The sequence below is a fragment of the Pseudochaenichthys georgianus genome, chromosome 4, assembly GCF_902827115.2.
Source record: "Pseudochaenichthys georgianus chromosome 4, fPseGeo1.2, whole genome shotgun sequence".
Classification (NCBI taxonomy): domain Eukaryota; kingdom Metazoa; phylum Chordata; class Actinopteri; order Perciformes; family Channichthyidae; genus Pseudochaenichthys; species Pseudochaenichthys georgianus.
The window spans coordinates 10,902,340-10,921,437 of NC_047506.1; the positions used below are offsets into that span (position 1 = coordinate 10,902,340).

At 40.9% G+C, this 19,098-nt stretch overlaps 1 protein-coding gene across 3 annotated transcripts in view; it reads left to right on the forward strand.

The window, feature by feature from the left end:
* Window positions 1-18,487, forward strand: part of LOC117445096 (capping protein, Arp2/3 and myosin-I linker protein 3-like) — a 29,700-nt gene extending 11,213 nt beyond the window's left edge. The window contains exons 18-40 of one of the 3 annotated variants that reach the window (XM_034080503.1): window positions 1,192-1,273; window positions 1,610-1,706; window positions 2,330-2,384; window positions 2,851-3,023; window positions 3,119-3,187; window positions 3,569-3,662; window positions 5,312-5,410; window positions 5,497-5,616; window positions 5,701-5,814; window positions 8,583-8,758; window positions 8,876-8,963; window positions 9,393-9,512; window positions 11,549-11,615; window positions 11,911-12,098; window positions 12,566-12,645; window positions 14,330-14,503; window positions 15,074-15,272; window positions 15,356-16,115; window positions 16,258-16,355; window positions 16,506-16,632; window positions 16,953-17,024; window positions 17,186-17,293; window positions 17,912-18,487. In XM_034080503.1, coding sequence (XP_033936394.1) covers window positions 1,192-1,273; window positions 1,610-1,706; window positions 2,330-2,384; window positions 2,851-3,023; window positions 3,119-3,187; window positions 3,569-3,662; window positions 5,312-5,410; window positions 5,497-5,616; window positions 5,701-5,814; window positions 8,583-8,758; window positions 8,876-8,963; window positions 9,393-9,512; window positions 11,549-11,615; window positions 11,911-12,098; window positions 12,566-12,645; window positions 14,330-14,503; window positions 15,074-15,272; window positions 15,356-16,115; window positions 16,258-16,355; window positions 16,506-16,632; window positions 16,953-17,024; window positions 17,186-17,293; window positions 17,912-17,952 — 3,201 coding nt within the window. In that variant the 3' untranslated portion in view covers window positions 17,953-18,487. The remainder of the gene's footprint in view (window positions 1-1,191; window positions 1,274-1,609; window positions 1,707-2,329; window positions 2,385-2,850; window positions 3,024-3,118; window positions 3,188-3,568; window positions 3,663-5,311; window positions 5,411-5,496; window positions 5,617-5,700; window positions 5,815-8,582; window positions 8,759-8,875; window positions 8,964-9,392; window positions 9,513-11,548; window positions 11,616-11,910; window positions 12,099-12,565; window positions 12,646-14,329; window positions 14,504-15,073; window positions 15,273-15,355; window positions 16,116-16,257; window positions 16,356-16,505; window positions 16,633-16,952; window positions 17,025-17,185; window positions 17,294-17,911) is intronic. The other 2 variants (XM_034080504.1, XM_034080505.1) reach the window with 2 other exon arrangements.
* Window positions 18,488-19,098: the final 611 nt, after the last annotated feature.

The following is a 19,098-nucleotide window of genomic DNA, read 5'->3' on the forward strand; positions in this document are numbered from 1 at the left end:
AAGCTTGTTTGAAGTATTTAAAATCAAGAGTTCATCATGTGGGCTCATACAAGAGTAAATAAGATTGTTACCTTGTGAAAAACATTTCAAAGAATCTGGTATGTCACTCATTGTATCCTGTATAAAGAAATATACGAGACATTCAGGTTTATGAATGTGATGAAAAGGTTTGTAGCTGTAGAAAAGCATAAAGTCTGAATGAAATTGTGAGGTAAAACAAAGCTCTAAGCTATGTCTGAAACACAAAGTTCCCACACTCTGATTGGCACTGAAGTCACACATCAGACGACACATTCAAGTCACAAGTACAATGCTTGGCGCTGCTTTCACAGCTGAAGTGAAGGCCACAGATCTTCACAGCTGATACAATTTGTACAATTTATTTCATTCATTATACAGCATTCAGAGTTTTGAATATAAGCTTTTTTAATATAGGTGATAAAAGTACAGCTACAATGACTACAGTCACTTGTATTTACTTGTGTAAATGTGTTATTGGGCCTTATTTAATCTCATATTAATTCACCTCACTGGCAAGGGGAAGAGTTTTGATTCAGATTATCCCCCATTGCAAACATTTCTGTAGAACTACTTTATTCAAATAAAAAGACCACAGGAGTAATGTCAGCTGAATTTTCAATTTACCTATGCTGAATGTGTGAGCGACATTTTCATTTTGAATCTGATTTAGGTTGTACTTACCTAGTTTAGTTAGTGAGTTAAGGAGAGATGCCTGGTTTTACTGCCCCATACTTTTTAATTTGCATATTTTTTAACTTGCCAATTTTACTACTAAGCAGTTCTATACAATTATTTCCAACTTCCTATCACTTCCTGTTAATGCTCACCCAAAGCTTTGATGATTAAAATAGCTCTAGCTTAATAGGATATTTCTATATTTATTTGTTTAAAAAGCGCTGAGTCAACAAAATATGTTTTCCCTACCACTGAGCAGAGCTGCTGCAGATCACAGGCAAGGCAGAGCATACCGTGCAACACACCTTCACAGTGCTTGCAGTAAGGAGATAGATTTGCCATAATATTGCAGACACATAAAAAAGGCATTTGTAAATCTGCCTCAATGTGGAGAAACAGAAGAACTCACCAAAGACTTAAACAATAAAATGGCATATTTGGTTCTCCTTTATCTCTTTCTTTCTCTTCCTACATTGTATTTCTCTCTCTCTCCAGCTAAGGTCTGCAGGAGCTGCTGTAATCCAGGAGCTCTTCCCAAGGGTCTCCTCTATCGGCACTCTGGATATCTCAGACAACGGTACAGTGGCACGCTTCACCACACCTCTATGTGACCTTGACTCTTTGTCCTAGGGCAGGCAAGGCTTGAGTGGGATGTTAATGAATCAAGCCATGTTGTGCTTTATATATATGTGTGTGTGTGTGTGTGTGTGTGTGTGTGTGTGTGTGTGTGTGTGTGTGTGTGTGTGTGTGTGTGTGTGTGTGTGTGTGTGTGTGTGTGTGTGTGTGTGTGTGTGTGTGTGTGTGTGTGTGTGTGTGTGTGTGTGTGTGTGTGTGTGTGTGTGTGTGTGTGTGTGTGTGTGTGTGTGTGTGTGTGTGTGTGTGTGTGTGTGTGTGTGTGTGTGTGTGATGACAGGTCTCGATGCAGACTTGCTCACAGTACTGCCGGCCCTCTCCAGACACCCCTCCCTCAAACACCTTCACCTGGGCAAGAACTTCAACATCAAAAACAGGTGCTGTCGGTGCTCTGTGTCACACTTTGCTGCAGGTTTATTTTTATTTATGTATTTGTTTATTAAAGTAAAACAAACAAATAATTATACAATACAGCGACAATGTAGACAATGACAACACCACAAGTAGTATTTCCGGCCGTCAAGACTAATAGCCACAGAATGCACCATTCCATCACTGGTCATATCTCAGATATATTTTACAAATAAGAAAACAATGGCAACCACAGAGCTTGAAAAATATGTCCACGATTATATTTTTCCAATGTCATTTTCTCCAGCGGTAAAAAATGTGTTATCTGATCAATGAAAAGTTTAAATGTTGGGGGACGTTCATTCTTCCAGAATAAAAGTATACATTTCATGGCAAAATATGTTATTGTGATTAGTATTCTGTAATGTTTGGGAATCAGGTTAAAGTGTGGCATGTCATTTAACAGGTTTTTGTGTGCACGTGTGTGTCCGTGAACACGAGGCCGCGTGCGATAGATATGCCAGTTTATACGTGCATGTGATTTGACTTCCGTTTTCATAAGAGGCTGCCGCTCCTCGGGAAGACAGCCCGCCGGCAGCAGGAAATGACTCGCGCAAACTCATCCAGTGGTCTCTCTGTTTGTGTGCAGGGTTCTGGATGAAGCCCTGCAGAAGCTGGTGCAACTCATACAGGAGGAGGAATGTGTGAGTGATAACAAAGGAAATCGTGAAAACGTACTGGATGATGCAAATGTACCACTAGTTTTACTTAATAATAAATCATCCGACTGCAAAGACACAGAAAAGATCCATCCATTGTGGAACGCAAACAATATTAAAGATATAATTGACTTAAGATTTGATTCCTGGACACATCATTTTTCCATTATGTTTCACTGTACTGTAGATGTGACACTGTATCATTACTTTTTAATGCTTCTGTAACCCTTGGGACTATATCACTACACTCATGGTAAATAATTCATACATAGGCTACATCATGTAAAGTCATGTTGGCGAGCAGTCACATTACAGTGCAGTAAATTCACCACTACACTTTCACCTCACGGCCCCACTTCTCTTTCCACTGTTACATTTGTCTCTACTTTATTTATTCCTACACAACCCCCCCAACATACACACACACACTGACCTTTTGTTTCCTCTCCAGGCCCTGCAGTCTCTGTCCCTTATCGACTCGCGCCTGCGCTCTCGGGGGACGGTTCTGGTTAACGCCCTGGGCAGCAACACCTGCCTGAAAAAAGTAGACCTGAGCGGGAACAACATGGACGACATCGGAGCCAAGATGCTGAGCAAAGCCCTGCAGATCAACACCTCGCTCAGGTGAAGGGAAATACATGTAGAGAATGTGTATTTATTTGTTACATTAACTTTGCATTAATATTTGTATTCATGCAACTCACCACTTTGCCCTGCAGGAGTGTGACATGGGATCGCAACAACACCTCCGCAGCAGGATTTCTAGATGTTGCCAGAGCACTTGAACAGTAAGAGCATTAAAACATCAACATATTTAGAAACAGTGATATATGTTCCTTCTTTTTAAGAGCTTTTGAAACATTGGTGGGTGGATGAATGTTTAAATTTGCATTGTCAACGGAGAAAATTGTTGCTTTTCGCTTTGCTATCCTAAATGGTACAGGCTTACCTTTAGGCTAAGGATGATATGGTTGCAAATATGAAAGTATTACTCACTCGTCGCATGGCATAGGAGGGATATTTTAAGATGAGCTCTGTCCATTGGGGATATTAACCTTAACTAACCTTGAATCTGTAACCTACTTTATTTTTTCTCTGTGGTCATTTACTGTCTCTTTCAATAACTTTACCCTTCATCTGTCCCTTCCTCTTCCTGCTTCCTCTCTAAGTAACTTCATCCTGCAGTACATGCCTCTACCCCTAAGTGACATCAGCCAGGCGTACCGCAGTGCGCCCGAGAGGACAGAGCAGGCACTGACCAAGGTTGGCAATCGGAGACAAGCCACTATAACAGTTCTTGTCAGAAATGAAACTTAAATGAAACGGAATAAACTAAAACGGGGAGATTTGATTAAGCTTATATACGTTTTTTTAATCATTTGCTTTTGAACCATTCTTTCTTCAATGGCTTTGGACAAGATACCAGCACCCTTTGAGGTTTCAGACCAAGAAACTGTATCCGAATAGATTCATTTTTTCAAACAACAACATGTAAAATCTGCCGGATATCCCATCTTGAGTAATCCACCTGCTGTAGTAGAAATCAATACACTTCCACATGTAACATTGTAAGTGTCTGAAATGTATAGAGGCCCTGTTTCCCTAAAGCATCTCAGATCATCAGCCTCATGATGTTCAAGATGATTTTTGGGCGTACAGGGTCGTTTAGAGGTTTTTTTTCTTTTACATCAACCTATCTTAAGTTTTCCTAAAGCAGTTACAACCGTTTATTTTTTAAATAACAACGTATCAAATTACATTGTGTCCCATATTGAATCTCTTTTGGCTCTGTTTTTGGTCGCTATCAACTCCTGTGGGAAATAACTGGCTCTTTAGCTGCTAAAAGCTCTGCTGTTTTATTCAGCACTCTGCTAAATGTGTCTGAGGAGGTATTGTAGACTAGACTAGGTTTATAGAGTGTTTATTCGTTAAATAGCTGCCTGCTGCGGCTGAAAAACAATACTGAGAGCAGAGAGAGGGAGCCCAAACAGTAAAACTGCAGCGGCACAGCTAAACTATGAGCTGAAACTTTCTGTAAAGTGGAGACAAGCAGCAGAGAGTAAAATGTAAGTCTTGGAAATAATATAATAAAAAATTGTATAATTACAACAGCTTACTATAAAAAGGAAGCTTGATTGGCAATAATTGGTCAGAGCTTATAGCTGGCTGCACTTAAAGATTCATATTAAAGTACATTTAAGAAAGTTAACTTCGATCAATTCAGTTTTGCTTGGAGGCAGACTGTGCTGGAAAAAGTACACATTTGAACTGAAACAACATTGTTTTTAGAAAAAAATATATGGAAACTGAAACCTCAGGAAAGTGACATTTTTCCTATAGGAGGTTAATAATTCATCTACAGTTTGTGATTATTTGTAATACTGCCGCAAACGTATACAAAGAGAACAACTCCAGTTTCCTACATCTTTCTCCATGAGTGAAGCAGTAATTTCTGTAGTTGTTAGACTGTAAATGTAATAAGTGTTTCATTATTATATTTTCCTTTTTGCCAGTTCCCACTTTGAAACCTCAAACGCTACAATAAACGGTAGAGTAATCAGAATAAAAGTAGATAACCAAAACAAAAGAACAGCAAAGAAACTTGAAGTTTAAAGAATCTGGTGTTAGCTTCAAGTGGGAAGAAGTTGCTTGGAGAACTGTGTTCATTTCTACAAAAAAAGGTTTTAAGAGGGTTCGTAAGATGGATTCTACAAACATCTCAGCCTCGAGAGGTTTTGGGGAAATAGGGCAAAGACATTTGAAAACCAAAATGAGACAGCAGCCTCTTCCCTGCATCCCTTTCTCTGCTTTATTGCACTTTATTTCCTCAACAATCTGTCTGTTGCATCATCGCCTCGTCTTTACCGTCTGTCCTCTTTAGTGTTTATTTTCCTCACTTTTCTGCCTCCCAGATCCAGCGCTCTCTGGTGAGGAACAACCAGACTCAGCGCTTCTCTCAGAGGCAGGCGCTGCGGCTGCACCAGGGCCTGGTCACCAGCACTTCCGAACAGGTATCACTCCCTCCTCCTGCCGTATGTTTATGAGTGTTTTATTTATGATTGCGCTCTCAACACTCCCTCGTCTGTCTGTTTCCAAGGTGATGGAGCGCCTCTGCGTGCGTGTCCAGCAGCAGGTGTGTGTGTTACGAGGTGCCGGAGAGATAGAGGAGATTCAAGCTGCTAAACAAGTGTTAAAAGAGGCCAGGAACTCCCGCGCTGTGAGTGATGTGAAATGTGTGAGCGTACTACTATATGCATGACTGTCACACAGACATTGAAATATGTGTTTTCTCTTCTTTAAGCTGTACCCTTCACTGTGTGAGCTGGCTCATGTGCTGTCTGTGGACGGGCCGGTGCGGCAGAAACTGGACTCTCTGGCTGGAGAACTCGCCAAAGCTGCAGACAAAGAGCTGCAGGTAGATCTAACCAGACCCGGCGCCAGAACAAATCTGAAGGGAGGGCATATGATTTTCATGGGAGGGCACACAAAACCGCCACGTGCTGCGGGCCTGCGGCACAATATATATCAAACAGCAAGGCCAACAGCATTGCGTAAAGACGCACACTTATCGCAAATACATACACAAATAAAGGGCAACATAGAAACTACTTTTGAAACATTGTGTGCGTGGCAGCACAAACACTGGTAAATCACGAGCAAGGCACACTGGTTAAGGATGGCAGCTTCCTCATCGTTGCACTCGGAGAGAAATAGAGACGGAGACGATGAACTGTTTCGCCCGCCTTGGGCATGGTTTATTTTCCTATGCACTGCAGGTGCATCCTTTCGCTCAGCCGAGCTAACTTAGAACATTATTTTGGCCAACTCTGCATCTTTGTACTGCAGCGTATACTCAAACAGCGATAGGAAGAGGCCACTGCCTGACTCGGACATGCTGTGGAGTGCATCGTGGTCACCTCTGAGAGGGAGTTGGTTGACAGCTAAAAAAGCTATAATATCAACGACAGCTGACACGTAATAACGGCTCCGTGCCAGCTGATCTGCACCAAAGTACTAATTTCCTTATTTGTTTCCTCGCATATCTCTCTCTCCACAAACTCTCACATGAAATGTGTCCTTTTGATGTGGCATGCCTTAGCAGTCCTGTATCAGTCTGTAATGCGTGTTCCCAGTGGCAAAAACCTTTGACAGTAAAAGCCGCATCAGATGAAGACGTATTTACTTTAAACTGTCTACTGGGGAAACAAAAGGCTGCGTCTGCTTTTAACGAATATTCAAGCCATGGTCTGTTGTTGTACCATGCAGCGGCAAAAGTGCGCTTCTTTCCTGAAAACAATCTCCCTGGATAACGATCCAGTTTCACCTGGTTGGGTTTATTAACCCCAAGATCATCTGGGGCTGTTGGTCTTTGAGCGGTTGCTGGCCCAATAGTACCTGTTGATGTGCTGCAAGGTAGCGTCTGTAGTGGAGGCACCGGCACGGAGCAGGAGGAGGATGCTGGCGGGTGTGGTACAGGGTGTGGCAACGCAGGTGGTGATGGTAGGGGCACAAGGAGCTGTGCCTCGGAGGACAGCGTTGGTGGCGGCCGCCTTGATGAGTCATGGATTGGGCTTGCTAACTCAGCCCCAGGGTTTGCCGAGGTCAAGCTTGTGACATTAAGGCAGCACCAGCTGCAGTTCTTTCATCGCTATTTCGTTTTAATAAATCCTTAGACCTTTTCAGCCCATTTCTGATGTCCATTTTGTAATTCAAACAGAAATGGGAGTCTACAGAATGCACAATAAACAAACAAATCCAGAAGGCGTCAGAGTGTGACGCTGTGATTGGTCTAAATGTGGACAAATCACAACAGACACATGAATTTATTTGACGTAGCCTGCGATTTTTTGTTTTAGTTACTATCTGACATCAGATACATCGTAGCATAACAGTTCACAGTTTATTTATAATTAAAAAAATAAAAACATTTTTTTTTTTAAATGTTATAAATAATAAAAACCGTGTATATTGGGGGAGGGCAGGAATGTCAAATGGGAGGGCCTGGCCTCCCACGGCGCCGGGCATGGATCTAACAGCTTCTTTCAACACCATGATCTCTCTCGTTATATGAGTTACTGATCATAATGTCCTGGGACTTTTCACACGGAGAGAAAATATACACATGTTGAGAGGAAACTGCATCTCAAAAAACCACCCAAATTCCAAACTTCATTGCATCACAACAGTGGCGTAACTATCGACGGTGCAGCCGGCCCAGAGCAGAAACAAATATGAACCAAAACATAAGATAATGCACTACCCAGAGCCGGCCAGGGGCCCATGCAAAAAAACAAAATATATATATATTAATTTTATTTTAATTTTTTGAGGCCCCAATGGCATTGACCAGTTCACGCAGTCTTCACAGTAACCAAGCAACCTAAATTAATTTGTAATTTGTCTGTCCAATGACCTTGCTCCATTTCATGTCATGTGATACCTTGCGTGACGAGCGAACCGTTTAATCAACCTGTATTGTACTGTAGCTAGCAGCAGCAAGTTCGGCAGCATTATAACAAATGTAATAGCTTGCATTTATAATGTACAGCAAACCAAAGCACAAGAGCGGCGCTCAAAAGAGAAAGGACAAGAGAGAGTGTATGTCCGTGCATGTGTGAGCGCATCAGCGTGCACTTATGTTTGGGGCGATGGGGGGGGGGGCCCAAAACAATATTTGCACCGGGGCCAATCACAACCTGGTTACGCCACTGCATCATCCATCATTCTGTGGAATAACTGTAATGATGAGCTGAAATACTGTGCAACTTTATCTAAACTACAACAATTATTTAGAAACCAAATCGTGAATGGTTCTGAGCAGGACCTGTGAAGTGATGCTTACTATGTCTTGTTGTTGTAAAAGTTATTTGTTTTTGGTTGTTTTGTAAAAAGAAATTATTTGTTTAAAACAATGAATCAAATATCACGGATGCTGATGACGATGACCTAAACTTTTATTTTCATGAACAATGTACGCTAGAGGGGGTAGGACCAGAAACTTTTTAAGCTTCTTCTTGCCCCTTTTGAACTTTACGGAAACTATTTGAGAAGAGGTATTTTTTTTTGTACCTTGAACCTTCTTTTATTTTGCTTTTCTTCGTTATAATTATTATTATTGTTTGTTTTGTTTCTAACATGTTCAATGAATTGACTAAAAAAAAAAATCGCTGGCATCCATTGCAGGTGATCGTGGACTCCATGGTGTCCCTTTGTCGTGAGCTCTGCCCTATATCTTCTTCTGCGGCAGAGAGGCTAAGTCCTCCACTATCATCCGTCTCCGAGCGTGTGTCCATCCCTCGCTCTGCCATCCGGACAGCTCTGATGGAGAGAGCGGCGCAGGACATCCACCGAGCCTTAGAGTAAGAGCAAAAAGGGAGCGCCGCAATAAAGGTTTGAATTTGATATGTTATTGATTTCTTCTCACTTCTCCAAACCTCTTTCCGTCCATCTCTCTCCCCTAACACAATATTTTGCAGAGAAGTGAAGCTGTCTGTGGTTTCTTATCTTACAAATTCCATCGTTGACCAGATCCTGCAGGAGCTCTACGCCACCCATAAGACCCTGGTAAATAATAACCAAATCTCTGTTTCTGTGATACTTTTCATGCAAAGATGCAGCCCAAAGTGCTCCAGAGTACAAGATTAGATTAAAAATAGACAATAAGTAATAGCAATAGTGAGAGAAAAACAATGGTCTATTTTTGTCAATTTCCAAAGATGAAAAATGATGTTGTTGCGACCTTGACTAATTAAATTATATTCATAGCCTAAAATAGCTCCTACATCTGTGTTTTGATTTGCTTTGACAGTCTAGCAAACACTGACTGCAATCTTTGTGCTTTTGAACTTACAAATAGATTTTTTGTTTTCTGCTAATTTCTGTAAAAAATTATGTTTTACTCCAGTTGTTAACATCAATGAGACAAGAGTGAAATACTTATCGCAATATGTTGGATGCATGGAGAGAGGGACTGAAGAGTATTTTCTTTCTCAGAATCGGCAGATGTCTCATTTTAAACGCTGGGACGGGACCTGTGAGGACGGGACTAGCTGGAGGTTCAACAGAAACAGAGACTCTCTGGACATAACAGATGAGGAGTTCAGCACCAGCATAGTGAGAGTCAATATATAAACATATAACCATCTTTTCATTTGTCTTATAGTATCTGTGGTACAGTGGCATTCCAAGACTTCACATTATTGAGATTTTAACACATTTTAGTCACATTTTGTATATTTTTTGTATATTGTTACAATCTTAATCAGTTATCTCCTGCTTCAATCTCCCATTTCTGTCTGGCATGAACAGTCTAGTTGTTGGTGGAAGTTTTTTTTAAATGATAGTGTTAGGACTTAGAAATGTGTTGTTTTTAGTCCTACAGTATATGCATCAATGAATATGTCGACTAAATAGAATTTAATAGAATATATCTTTATTGTCATCATACAAAGTACAACGACATTTCTTTGGCAACTCTCACAGCAGTAAAACATAGACCCAAATAAGGTAGTAGTGAGGACAGTGCAACGAGATACAATTCAATGTCATTGTGCATATTTACACTTACAGTTTAAAAACGTTAAATGTACAAAACTGTATAATGTAGTGTATTTCTTTAAACTAGCCACTTTCCTCCGCTTGGTTACCAAAGAAATATAATTGGGCAGCACTTCTAACCAAAAAGCACAGCTTCAGTTATGGGTGGCTGTATTGATGGATTTTCCTCTGGGTTCTGGCATTTGAAATATTACACTGACTTTCTTGACAGATGAACCAAAGGTCAACATTTGAAAAGCCCCAACACCTCCACTCGAGACGTTTCAACAATACTTGGATTGATGATGTATTGTCACTTCAATCGTGTTCTGGCCTTTGGAAGTTTAGACAGAAGTGGTTTGACTGAAAGCCTTTTAATCCTTCACAATTACCTTATCTTTATCGTCAAGCAGCTCAATATTCACAAGATGTCAGTAAACTGTTTCTCTGACGATATCTCAACTATCTGCCATAAACCCAAGGCTTTCTTCATAGTAATAGGTTCAGTCATTACCTTCTACTTCTATTCCTTGATGTCTACTCTAAAACCTCCCGGGAATTCCCCTAACTCAAAGTTTAAAATGATTTGTGTCCAATCTCCTCATTTATTATTTGGGAAAGCTCTAGTGTCTCCCACCTGCAGCCTATTATATTAACCTTGGTTTGTTAATAATATTTTTTAATCAGGGATTCAGGGAGTGGAAGAGCACTGAATCAGCCTTTGTAGTGGTCTTGAATGACCTGCTCTTAGCCCTGTTGGTGAAAGTGCTATTTTACAATGTATTACCTATTGGCTTGTATCCTCTTATGACTATAACACATATAATGTTTACCAAGTTAACAATACTAGTTCAACTTGTAGAGTAGAACCAGTTGGAGTTTAAATTCTGACCTGATGATGTTGCTTCATTATATAAGAGGATCACCCAAGGGAGAGTTGTAAGTCCAACAAATGAAATGACAATTGATATTACTATTGTGGAGAAATGTCCATAAAAAGCACAAATGTGAACCGAATTGTGGCGCTACAAGAAAAGTGTGGGGACTATCAAAGTAAATAGGACTCATTCCCTCTGCACCTTGAACATCTGGAAAACAATTCACAGCAATCCATGCAAAAGTTGTGAGATATTGGACCAAAGTGGTGGACTAACTGACTCCTAGGGATTGCCACTAGCGAAGCTAAACTCAAACAGCTATCTGCCATGGTTTATATTTGCAGATAACCTATTTTTTCAATTTCTCATACTGAGTTAAGCCTTTATAGACAAACATTTCTCTTCTTACATGTAGATTCAGTTTCCTTCCACTCAAAATATGTTCTGTCCTTGAAACCCAAAGATATGCACAGTTATTTATTCACCAACCTTTGTATGTCCCCGGTATGTGTTTGTTATTTTATATTGACTGTTTTTTCATGTTGAATTTCAGCTCCGCTTGATGCTTTGTTTTTAAAAAATTGACTTGATGTAGCTTAACTTCACTGACAAAAGCACTGATGGCCTGAAGGAGGGCTTGTATTATTTGTGCTACTTGACATGTTTACTCACTTAATGGTTGTATGCCTTGCCCCTCAGCTTCTCTGTTTCTTTCTTTCGTTTTTTCGATCCCAGGATACAATAGCCATTAAGAAGCGCAGCTCGAGAACAAGACGAATTCGACCCGTCTCCACCAGGCTGAGTGAGTACTGCTGTAAATCCTCTTTCCCGTCCAGCTCTGACCCCATTCTGTCTCTTTCAGGACTCCATAAGTGTTTTCTCTGTTGACTCTTTTCCTCCTTTCCGGTAACTTGTTCCGAGTAGTCTTTTAATGTCTCTTTTAATCTGGCCCGAGACAAGACTGAGTCAGTAAATCTCAGAGCAGTAGCAGATTGTTTTAAATTGTCTTGAAGCCGAAACAATTCCCACCTCTTGTCTCGTCTGCCTGCTCAGTGTCTTGCCCTCACATCTTCTTTAATGTCTTCACCTGTTATCAGGTCTCTGTGACGACTCCAGCTCCTCTCCACCCCCCTCGGTGCCGTCATACTCCTCCCCGCTATCCCGCTCGGCATCCTGGGAGGGCCTGTCGGAGCTGCCTACACAGGGTCTGCCACTCCACCATGTGACACGGGTTAGGCCGAGGCCTCCGCGGAGGCACAAAGGAGGACACATCCCTGCTGATACTGTAAGGAGGGTTTGATCTCTGCACCTTTTGATATCTAAAGAAATGTGGAATTTCGCATTTATGATTCCAGCATACACTACTTAGTCTTAGCTTATCTACACACAAGTAATGTATGCCATCTATCTATCCATCTATCTATCCATCTATCTATCCATCCATCTATCTATCTATCTATCTATCTTTCTATCTATCTATCTATCTATCTATCTATCCATCCATCTATCTATCTATCTATTCGTGTATGCATAATTCCGCCCTTTTCTAATGTTCATGCCTGCTGGCAGAGACTCCTGTCTTTGTCTGAAGTAATCCATACAAAGTGGATGGCTGCAATTGCATTATGTCATCTCACTGACGCCAGTATAATCCATTTGTTTTATTGCAATTCAGATCATTCACAATGAAGCCCAGTGCAAGTAAATTAACCTCACTAAAAAGAGTTTGTGTTTATGTTTGTGTGTGCACAGTATTCCAGTGAAAATGGAGGAATAAGCCCCCTTGATGACGGGCTCCCAGATTTCTATACCAAAAGAGTTCTCCCTGACAGGTGAGAGTTTATTTACTATTATCCTTTCCTAAAGACTCTCCCCTGAATGTACATGTGTGTGAGTAACAAAACAAAAAAAGTTTTTAGATTGAGTTCTTACATCATATTTTTTAAATCAATTTACAATGTCTTAATACTTTCTTAGGATACTGCAGGGAATCCATCAAAGTGAGAATTTTGTCACATTTAAGTTATCGCTGCGTGGTGATGGTCAGCAATAACTGCTTAACAAATCTTCTGTTATAAGAGAGTTATCTCCTGACACAAATCTATTACAGTAAATACTACGACTTTTCTTCTTGGTTTGATGCTCCAGTAATATAGCTTCGGAAGAAATACTACTTTCACAGCGTATTGAATTAAATGGACACCTGTGGTTGAAATCACTGTATCGGTGACAAGAAATTATTATAAATTGTGCTTTGGGAATAGTAAGTAGTGTACCTTAAGTATCTTTACCAAAGATAGTTAACAGCAATATTAGACAATAACAGGATTTTTAAACCATCAATATAAAACATTATTTAATAAGAGTGTATCACAAAAAGGAGATAATATGAGCAGAATAAATGACACGATCACAGTAAAAGCTAGTGGCTGTGTAAGGTGTAGCTTCAAAGGAAAGGTAACAATGATATAACCTTGGCTGATGCCTTTAGTGCCGTACCGATCAACATAAACTGGATCTAAATTAATACAAACCATCATATCAGGCTAGATTTAGAATTGAATTAATCACATATTCCTTTAAGTAAATAAAAAGTAATTCAACGTAATTAACTCTGCAGTCTCCTTATGAAATCTTAATGCAATAACATTTCAAATAGCATGATGCTTGTAAAAACACCCACAATCAAACTGTTACCGACCGCTTGTTTTCTGAGGCTTTATTTCAATTGGCTTATGGTTAGTTTGTTGTGTCTCATATCTCAGGAAGGTTGTGTTTCTCTGACCTGTGTGTTGTCTGTTTTTGAAGTTCCCCCATGGTGAGGTTCAGCTTCAGTTCAGCACATCGTCAGGGCTGTTCGTACATTCAGAGGCAATTGAATCTGCTGTCCATCGTCTTTGCTCAATCATAACATAAATGTAGGCACTCTTTGATGATTAAAGAAGCTGGAGCTGGCTGTTTGGAGCATTTGGCTAACAAGACATGATTGGTCGTCTTGTGTCTGCAGGTTGTTCAAAGGGCTCTCAGACTCAGGAAGCAGAGGTGTTTTTTTACCTATCTTTAAAGATGATTTTGGTTGTTTGTCACTGACAGCTAGTCAAGTTGTTACATTTGTGATCGGCCTGCTTTGTAAATGTACATTTTGTCCTACAGTAATCATGCAAATGAAAGGAAAAATATAAGTGCCAAAACATGCAGAACCAAAGTGTCCCATTAGCGAACGATGGAGCACTTTATTTTGGTGGATAATTGATCAGACTAATATTGTTTCCTTCCTCACTGCAGATCGTCAGGTTAAATCAGTGCTTTTACTGTAATATGATATCATTTATGACATAAACAAGTGCACTTTAGATGAATCATAAAGACATGTAGCCTAGCAACACTCAAATTGCAGATGTACCAGAAGAAAAGCAGACGAAGAGCCGGCGAGGATCGTTGTATGACTTCAGTTACATCCTTTCAGAGATTACCGAGACAGCCTGTGTGACATTGAACCTCTCTCACCTCTTTCAGTCAGCTGTCCTCTCTGCACAAAGCGCACTCGCTGAGGAGGAAGAAGAGGAGAAATATGCTGGCTATCTTCGGTTTTCGCAAGAACCGCAACCAAACTTTGTCCAATCAGGAACCGGAGTCTGAAGCAGAGGTTTATTCAGACGGATGTCACTTTGTGGCCACAGCACACACAGGGTTCGTGTATGGACAAACACAACCCACACACTCTATATATCACTCTATAAAATAGATATAACTATATACTGTAATATAAATAGGGCCCGGAAACACAATGCCTATTCACTAGATTACAATACATTCACACAATCCTTCCATATTCTACTGCCCAGCTTCACTTGGTCTCTTATATTTTCTTATTAGAGCAGTCAGCAGCACTTAACTCCATAAATACTCCAGCAAATATCACTCTAAATCTCCCTCAAATCTTTGTTGAGATGGCTGATAGCTGTCGGAGTGCAGGCATGCTGAAACCACCGTGTGAACACAGATGTAGATGACAGCCGGTGGCTCAGATTCATGATCCGACCGTCAGCAAAGTGATTAGAGATGAACACGCTGCATGTCAAATACAGATTAGGATGGCAACATAGCTGGTATCTGTAAGAAAAATGACAATTTACTAATTATTCTGCTCTCACAACTTGTTACATTTGAGTTTGACGTTTTATTTTTTGAATCTGGAAAAAGAAGCAGCAATTTAATTTCAATGCAGGCTAACATCTTTAATGTCTTTCCAACTTTTAGGACAGCCACAGAGAATGTATACACACTCCTTCAGCCTCCGAGGTCCTCTGCAAGAGCTGGTTCTCCTGGTGAAGGGGCTGATGGGAAAACTAATGATCACCAGGGGGAAAATGCTCTAGTTTTAAGTCCGCCACCTGTGCCGGGCATCCCTCACCCGGGCATGGGAGGAAGCAAACACCGCTTCTTTTCTCCCAGAGAGGTACAGAAAGTGTAACCTGCCAAATAAATGTCTCTGTCTTTGTCTCGTATAATATGTTTTCATGCCTCTTCATGTTTTGACAGAAATCTGAAGTGGACGCTGTGTTTGAACATCCGTCAGAGTCAGACAGGTACTGGATGGACAACAAACAAAGAGCAGGAGACACTCTGCACCCAGACAAGCCGTGGATAGAGGCCAGGCAAGGCGACCAACCAGCAGAGAAACACGCAGAAAGACAGCGGTTTGATAGCAGGCTGCAAGACAGAACACCTGGAGAGCCGAGGACAATAGAACGACAACCAGACAGGTACTGGACCGAGAGCAGACACTTGGACAGACAGTGGACTGTTGACAGACACACCCAGCGGCAGATTGACAGAAAGATAGAGAGGCAGTGGATGGGCGGCAGACAGATAGACAGATTGTGGTCAGAGAACAGGCCCACAGACTTACAAGTGGACAACCAGGGGACAGAGAGCAGACAAGGAAGCAAAAATACAGAGCGACAAGTGCAGATGCTTATTTTGGCTCAAAGGCCGCTGCCTCCGTACCCGTCGGACAGGACGCCTTCGCCAACACAGGATAAGGATCCTCTGAAAAGCGCAGAGGCAGCAGCTCCAGACTGGCATCAGCAGGACACGCTGGACAGAGACAGACAAATGTGTCCCGACGCTGGTGGAGGGTTCACAGAGGGATGGAGGAGCAGCGGAGGAGGAGGAGGAGGAGGAGGGGCTCGAGCTGCTTCCTGTTTATCTAAACCCGATCCCCCGCCACAAAGCAGCAAACCTTTATTGTCCAAACTGAGAACCAGACACCGCCTCGAGAGTGCAGACACTCTACCAGGTAAGTCACTGTCAGACATGTTTTTGTGCTGAAGGTTAGAAAGGAGGTTGGAGCTTTTTAGAAGAGTTTTCAGTTGCATTCGTTGTGTGTAAACATTTCACAGTGTAGATTATAAAGATTTCTTCTTGAATTGTATGTACAGAGGAGGAAGGCGAGGTAGAGGAGCATGGAAAGACGGAAAAGAACGAGAGAGAAAAAAGAAGAGACTCGGAGGGTCACCCTCCTCCAATCCCAGAAAAGGTGTGTAATTTATATCCATGCATGGTTTGATTAGTGTAAAAGAACAAATATGTCCATCAGTAGTTACTGTAAATGTATAGCAAATGTATACAGGGCTTTTTGTCTTCATTCATTTGATTTGTTCATGGTTTGTGTTCTGATCCTGAACAGCCAAAGATGCCCCCGTATGTAACATTTCCAAAAGAATCAGCCAATGAGAGGAACCTACCTCCCCCTCCTATCCCACCTCCTACCAACAAGCCTCTGCACGGGTTACCAGACCGAGCTGCAAGTCAAGGTAACGCCACTGAAAATCCATACCATTTTAACAGGTGTAACTAAGAAGTCTAGTTGTGTTCAGATTAGTATGAGGAAATGGCAAGTTGGGCCGTAACAGTGATTGTGCATCGGGTTACTTCTTGGACAGGCACAGTGACTTCTTGCATTCACCAATATATTTGCTCCCAGCCAAGAAATTGTCTGGCTAATAACACACCATAAAAGTAGAACTTCTCTGGTGCCTTCTCATTTGTACGAACAACATAAAGAAGGTATTACGAGTTTAGAAGTGCTGTTAAGAGGATTTCGATATTTTTTTATTTCATACATGTTGTTCAGGTGAAGAAGGATTAAGACCTCAGGCACCGGTGAAACCACAGAGAAACAGAAAGGCCATGTCTTGTGACGCAGGTACAGTTTGGCTTTTCTCAATCACACTTAATACTTTTCTTAGTTATCAAACAGGCTTCTCCACTGTATTATATTTAAGTTGAGAGTTTATGTTTATCTGTGTGTAAAGCGTCTGTATCTAACTGTTCATTTGTGTGTTTTTTTGTCCTCACTGAACTCAGGCACTGACAGGGAAAGCCCTAATAGCGTTGAGAAGCCCCCAAATCGCAAACCCCCTGTGAAAAAACCTAGACTACCCCAAAACAGAAATAAGTCACTGGACATGTCTGGTACACGTCTCTCTGTTTCTATTTTGTGTGTGTGTGTGTGTGTGTGTGTGTGTGTGTGTGTGTGTGTGTGTGTGTGTGTGTGTGTGTGTGTGTGTGTGTGTGTGTGTGTGTGTGTGTGTGTGTGTGTGTGTGTGTGTGTGTGTGTGTGTGTGTGTGTGTGTGTTACATGACAAAGAGTGTGATTGTCAAACACCACGGTATGTGTTACTATTGTGGATTATGATTATTAAATGTATTTCAACAGACAAAATTAAATATAAAATATAATAGAATAATCAAAATCAGAAAGCCTTTATTGGTCCCACAGTGGGTAATTTACAACGTCAAAGCAGCAATGTACTGATAAAACAAACAAAAATAAAGATTAGACTTGCATATTATTAAGAATATAAACAGACAAGTACACCACGGTTAAAAAATAAGGTAGCGTTATAAAAAATAAGATTGAAAGAGCCGGTAATGTTAACAAATTTGTTACAATTTATAACAAATCGTCAAAGTTACTGGCTCTTTCGATATATATATATATATATATAATATACGTGCATAGATCAATTTCAGTGATATTTTTTGATAAGACTCCCTGCCAATGATCATTTTCTTGGTTTGATTTCACAGACGGCTTCGACTCAGCCTCTAGTCACAGCGAGCTCTTGTGATTCCCGGGAAAATTCACCCGCTGTCTGGCCAAAGCGTTGTCATGACAACTATGGAGCATTTAATCCAACGAGGAAACAAAGAAACGACACGAAGAGGGGGAGGGCCAGGGAGAAGATGTGTGACAGACATCATAAAGCATCAGCCTCAGTCGGACTGCGTCTTGGTTTTCCTCTCACATTAAAACTATTTTTTGTGGCTTCAGTATTTGAACAGTGTTTGCTACTTTAGGATAACCCAAATGATCCTTGTCTTTTGTGTTGGTGGACCGTTGGCCGAGTGTTGGAGCATAGCGGCTTTACCAAACAGAAAATGAAAAAATGTCTTTGTTAGAATCAGATTTCTTAAATCTGCAATGCATTTTTGACTGCTGACACAGTGAATTGCCTTGGTTGACACTTGAAAATGAGTTACTTCTTATCAGATGAAACTTGATGATTTATATCTAGTTTGGCTTTCAGGAACTGAAAGTTAATATATTTTATAGAGAAAACAAATATTATGTATGAGCACCCTCATTGTATGAATAAAAAATGTACGGAAAAACAAATATCAGTCTTGCTGTAGCAGTTATTGTATCAACCAGGATGAATGTGTTTTTTCATAAAATATTACAATTAGAGGATTCATGAGATCGCTCTCATATTACAGAAAAATAGGAGCTGGAAGCTAATACATAAATACACCTGTCCGAAAGTTATTTCACTATACGAAAAAAGTTATTTTTCTTGGTTAATTTGCCTGAAACTTAAAATCCGCACACATCAGAAGTCACATATTGTTTAATCACATCACTGCCAGTAGTGGCAGTACATTAAAGCACCTCATTAATGGAGCAAAGACTGCAAGCTCGTTCAATCATTCAACTCGAGCATCGATAAACATGTGACATGCCATACCCTCTCATACATCCAACCAAACACATTCTCCTATTTCCGGCACGCTATTTAAGCTGCACAGTTTGCCATCTCACCCTCTTCCCTGCTAATACTCCTGCGGCCCAGTTTCTGCAAAGCTGTTGATTGTCTGCCCCAGCACCAGCCCAGCATCCACCTGTAAGCTCCAGGGATAGTTACTTAATCATCACTCCCTAATTTTCGATGTATATTTGTGGGGAATGATGAGGCCTAAGCCTTGATGCCAAACTC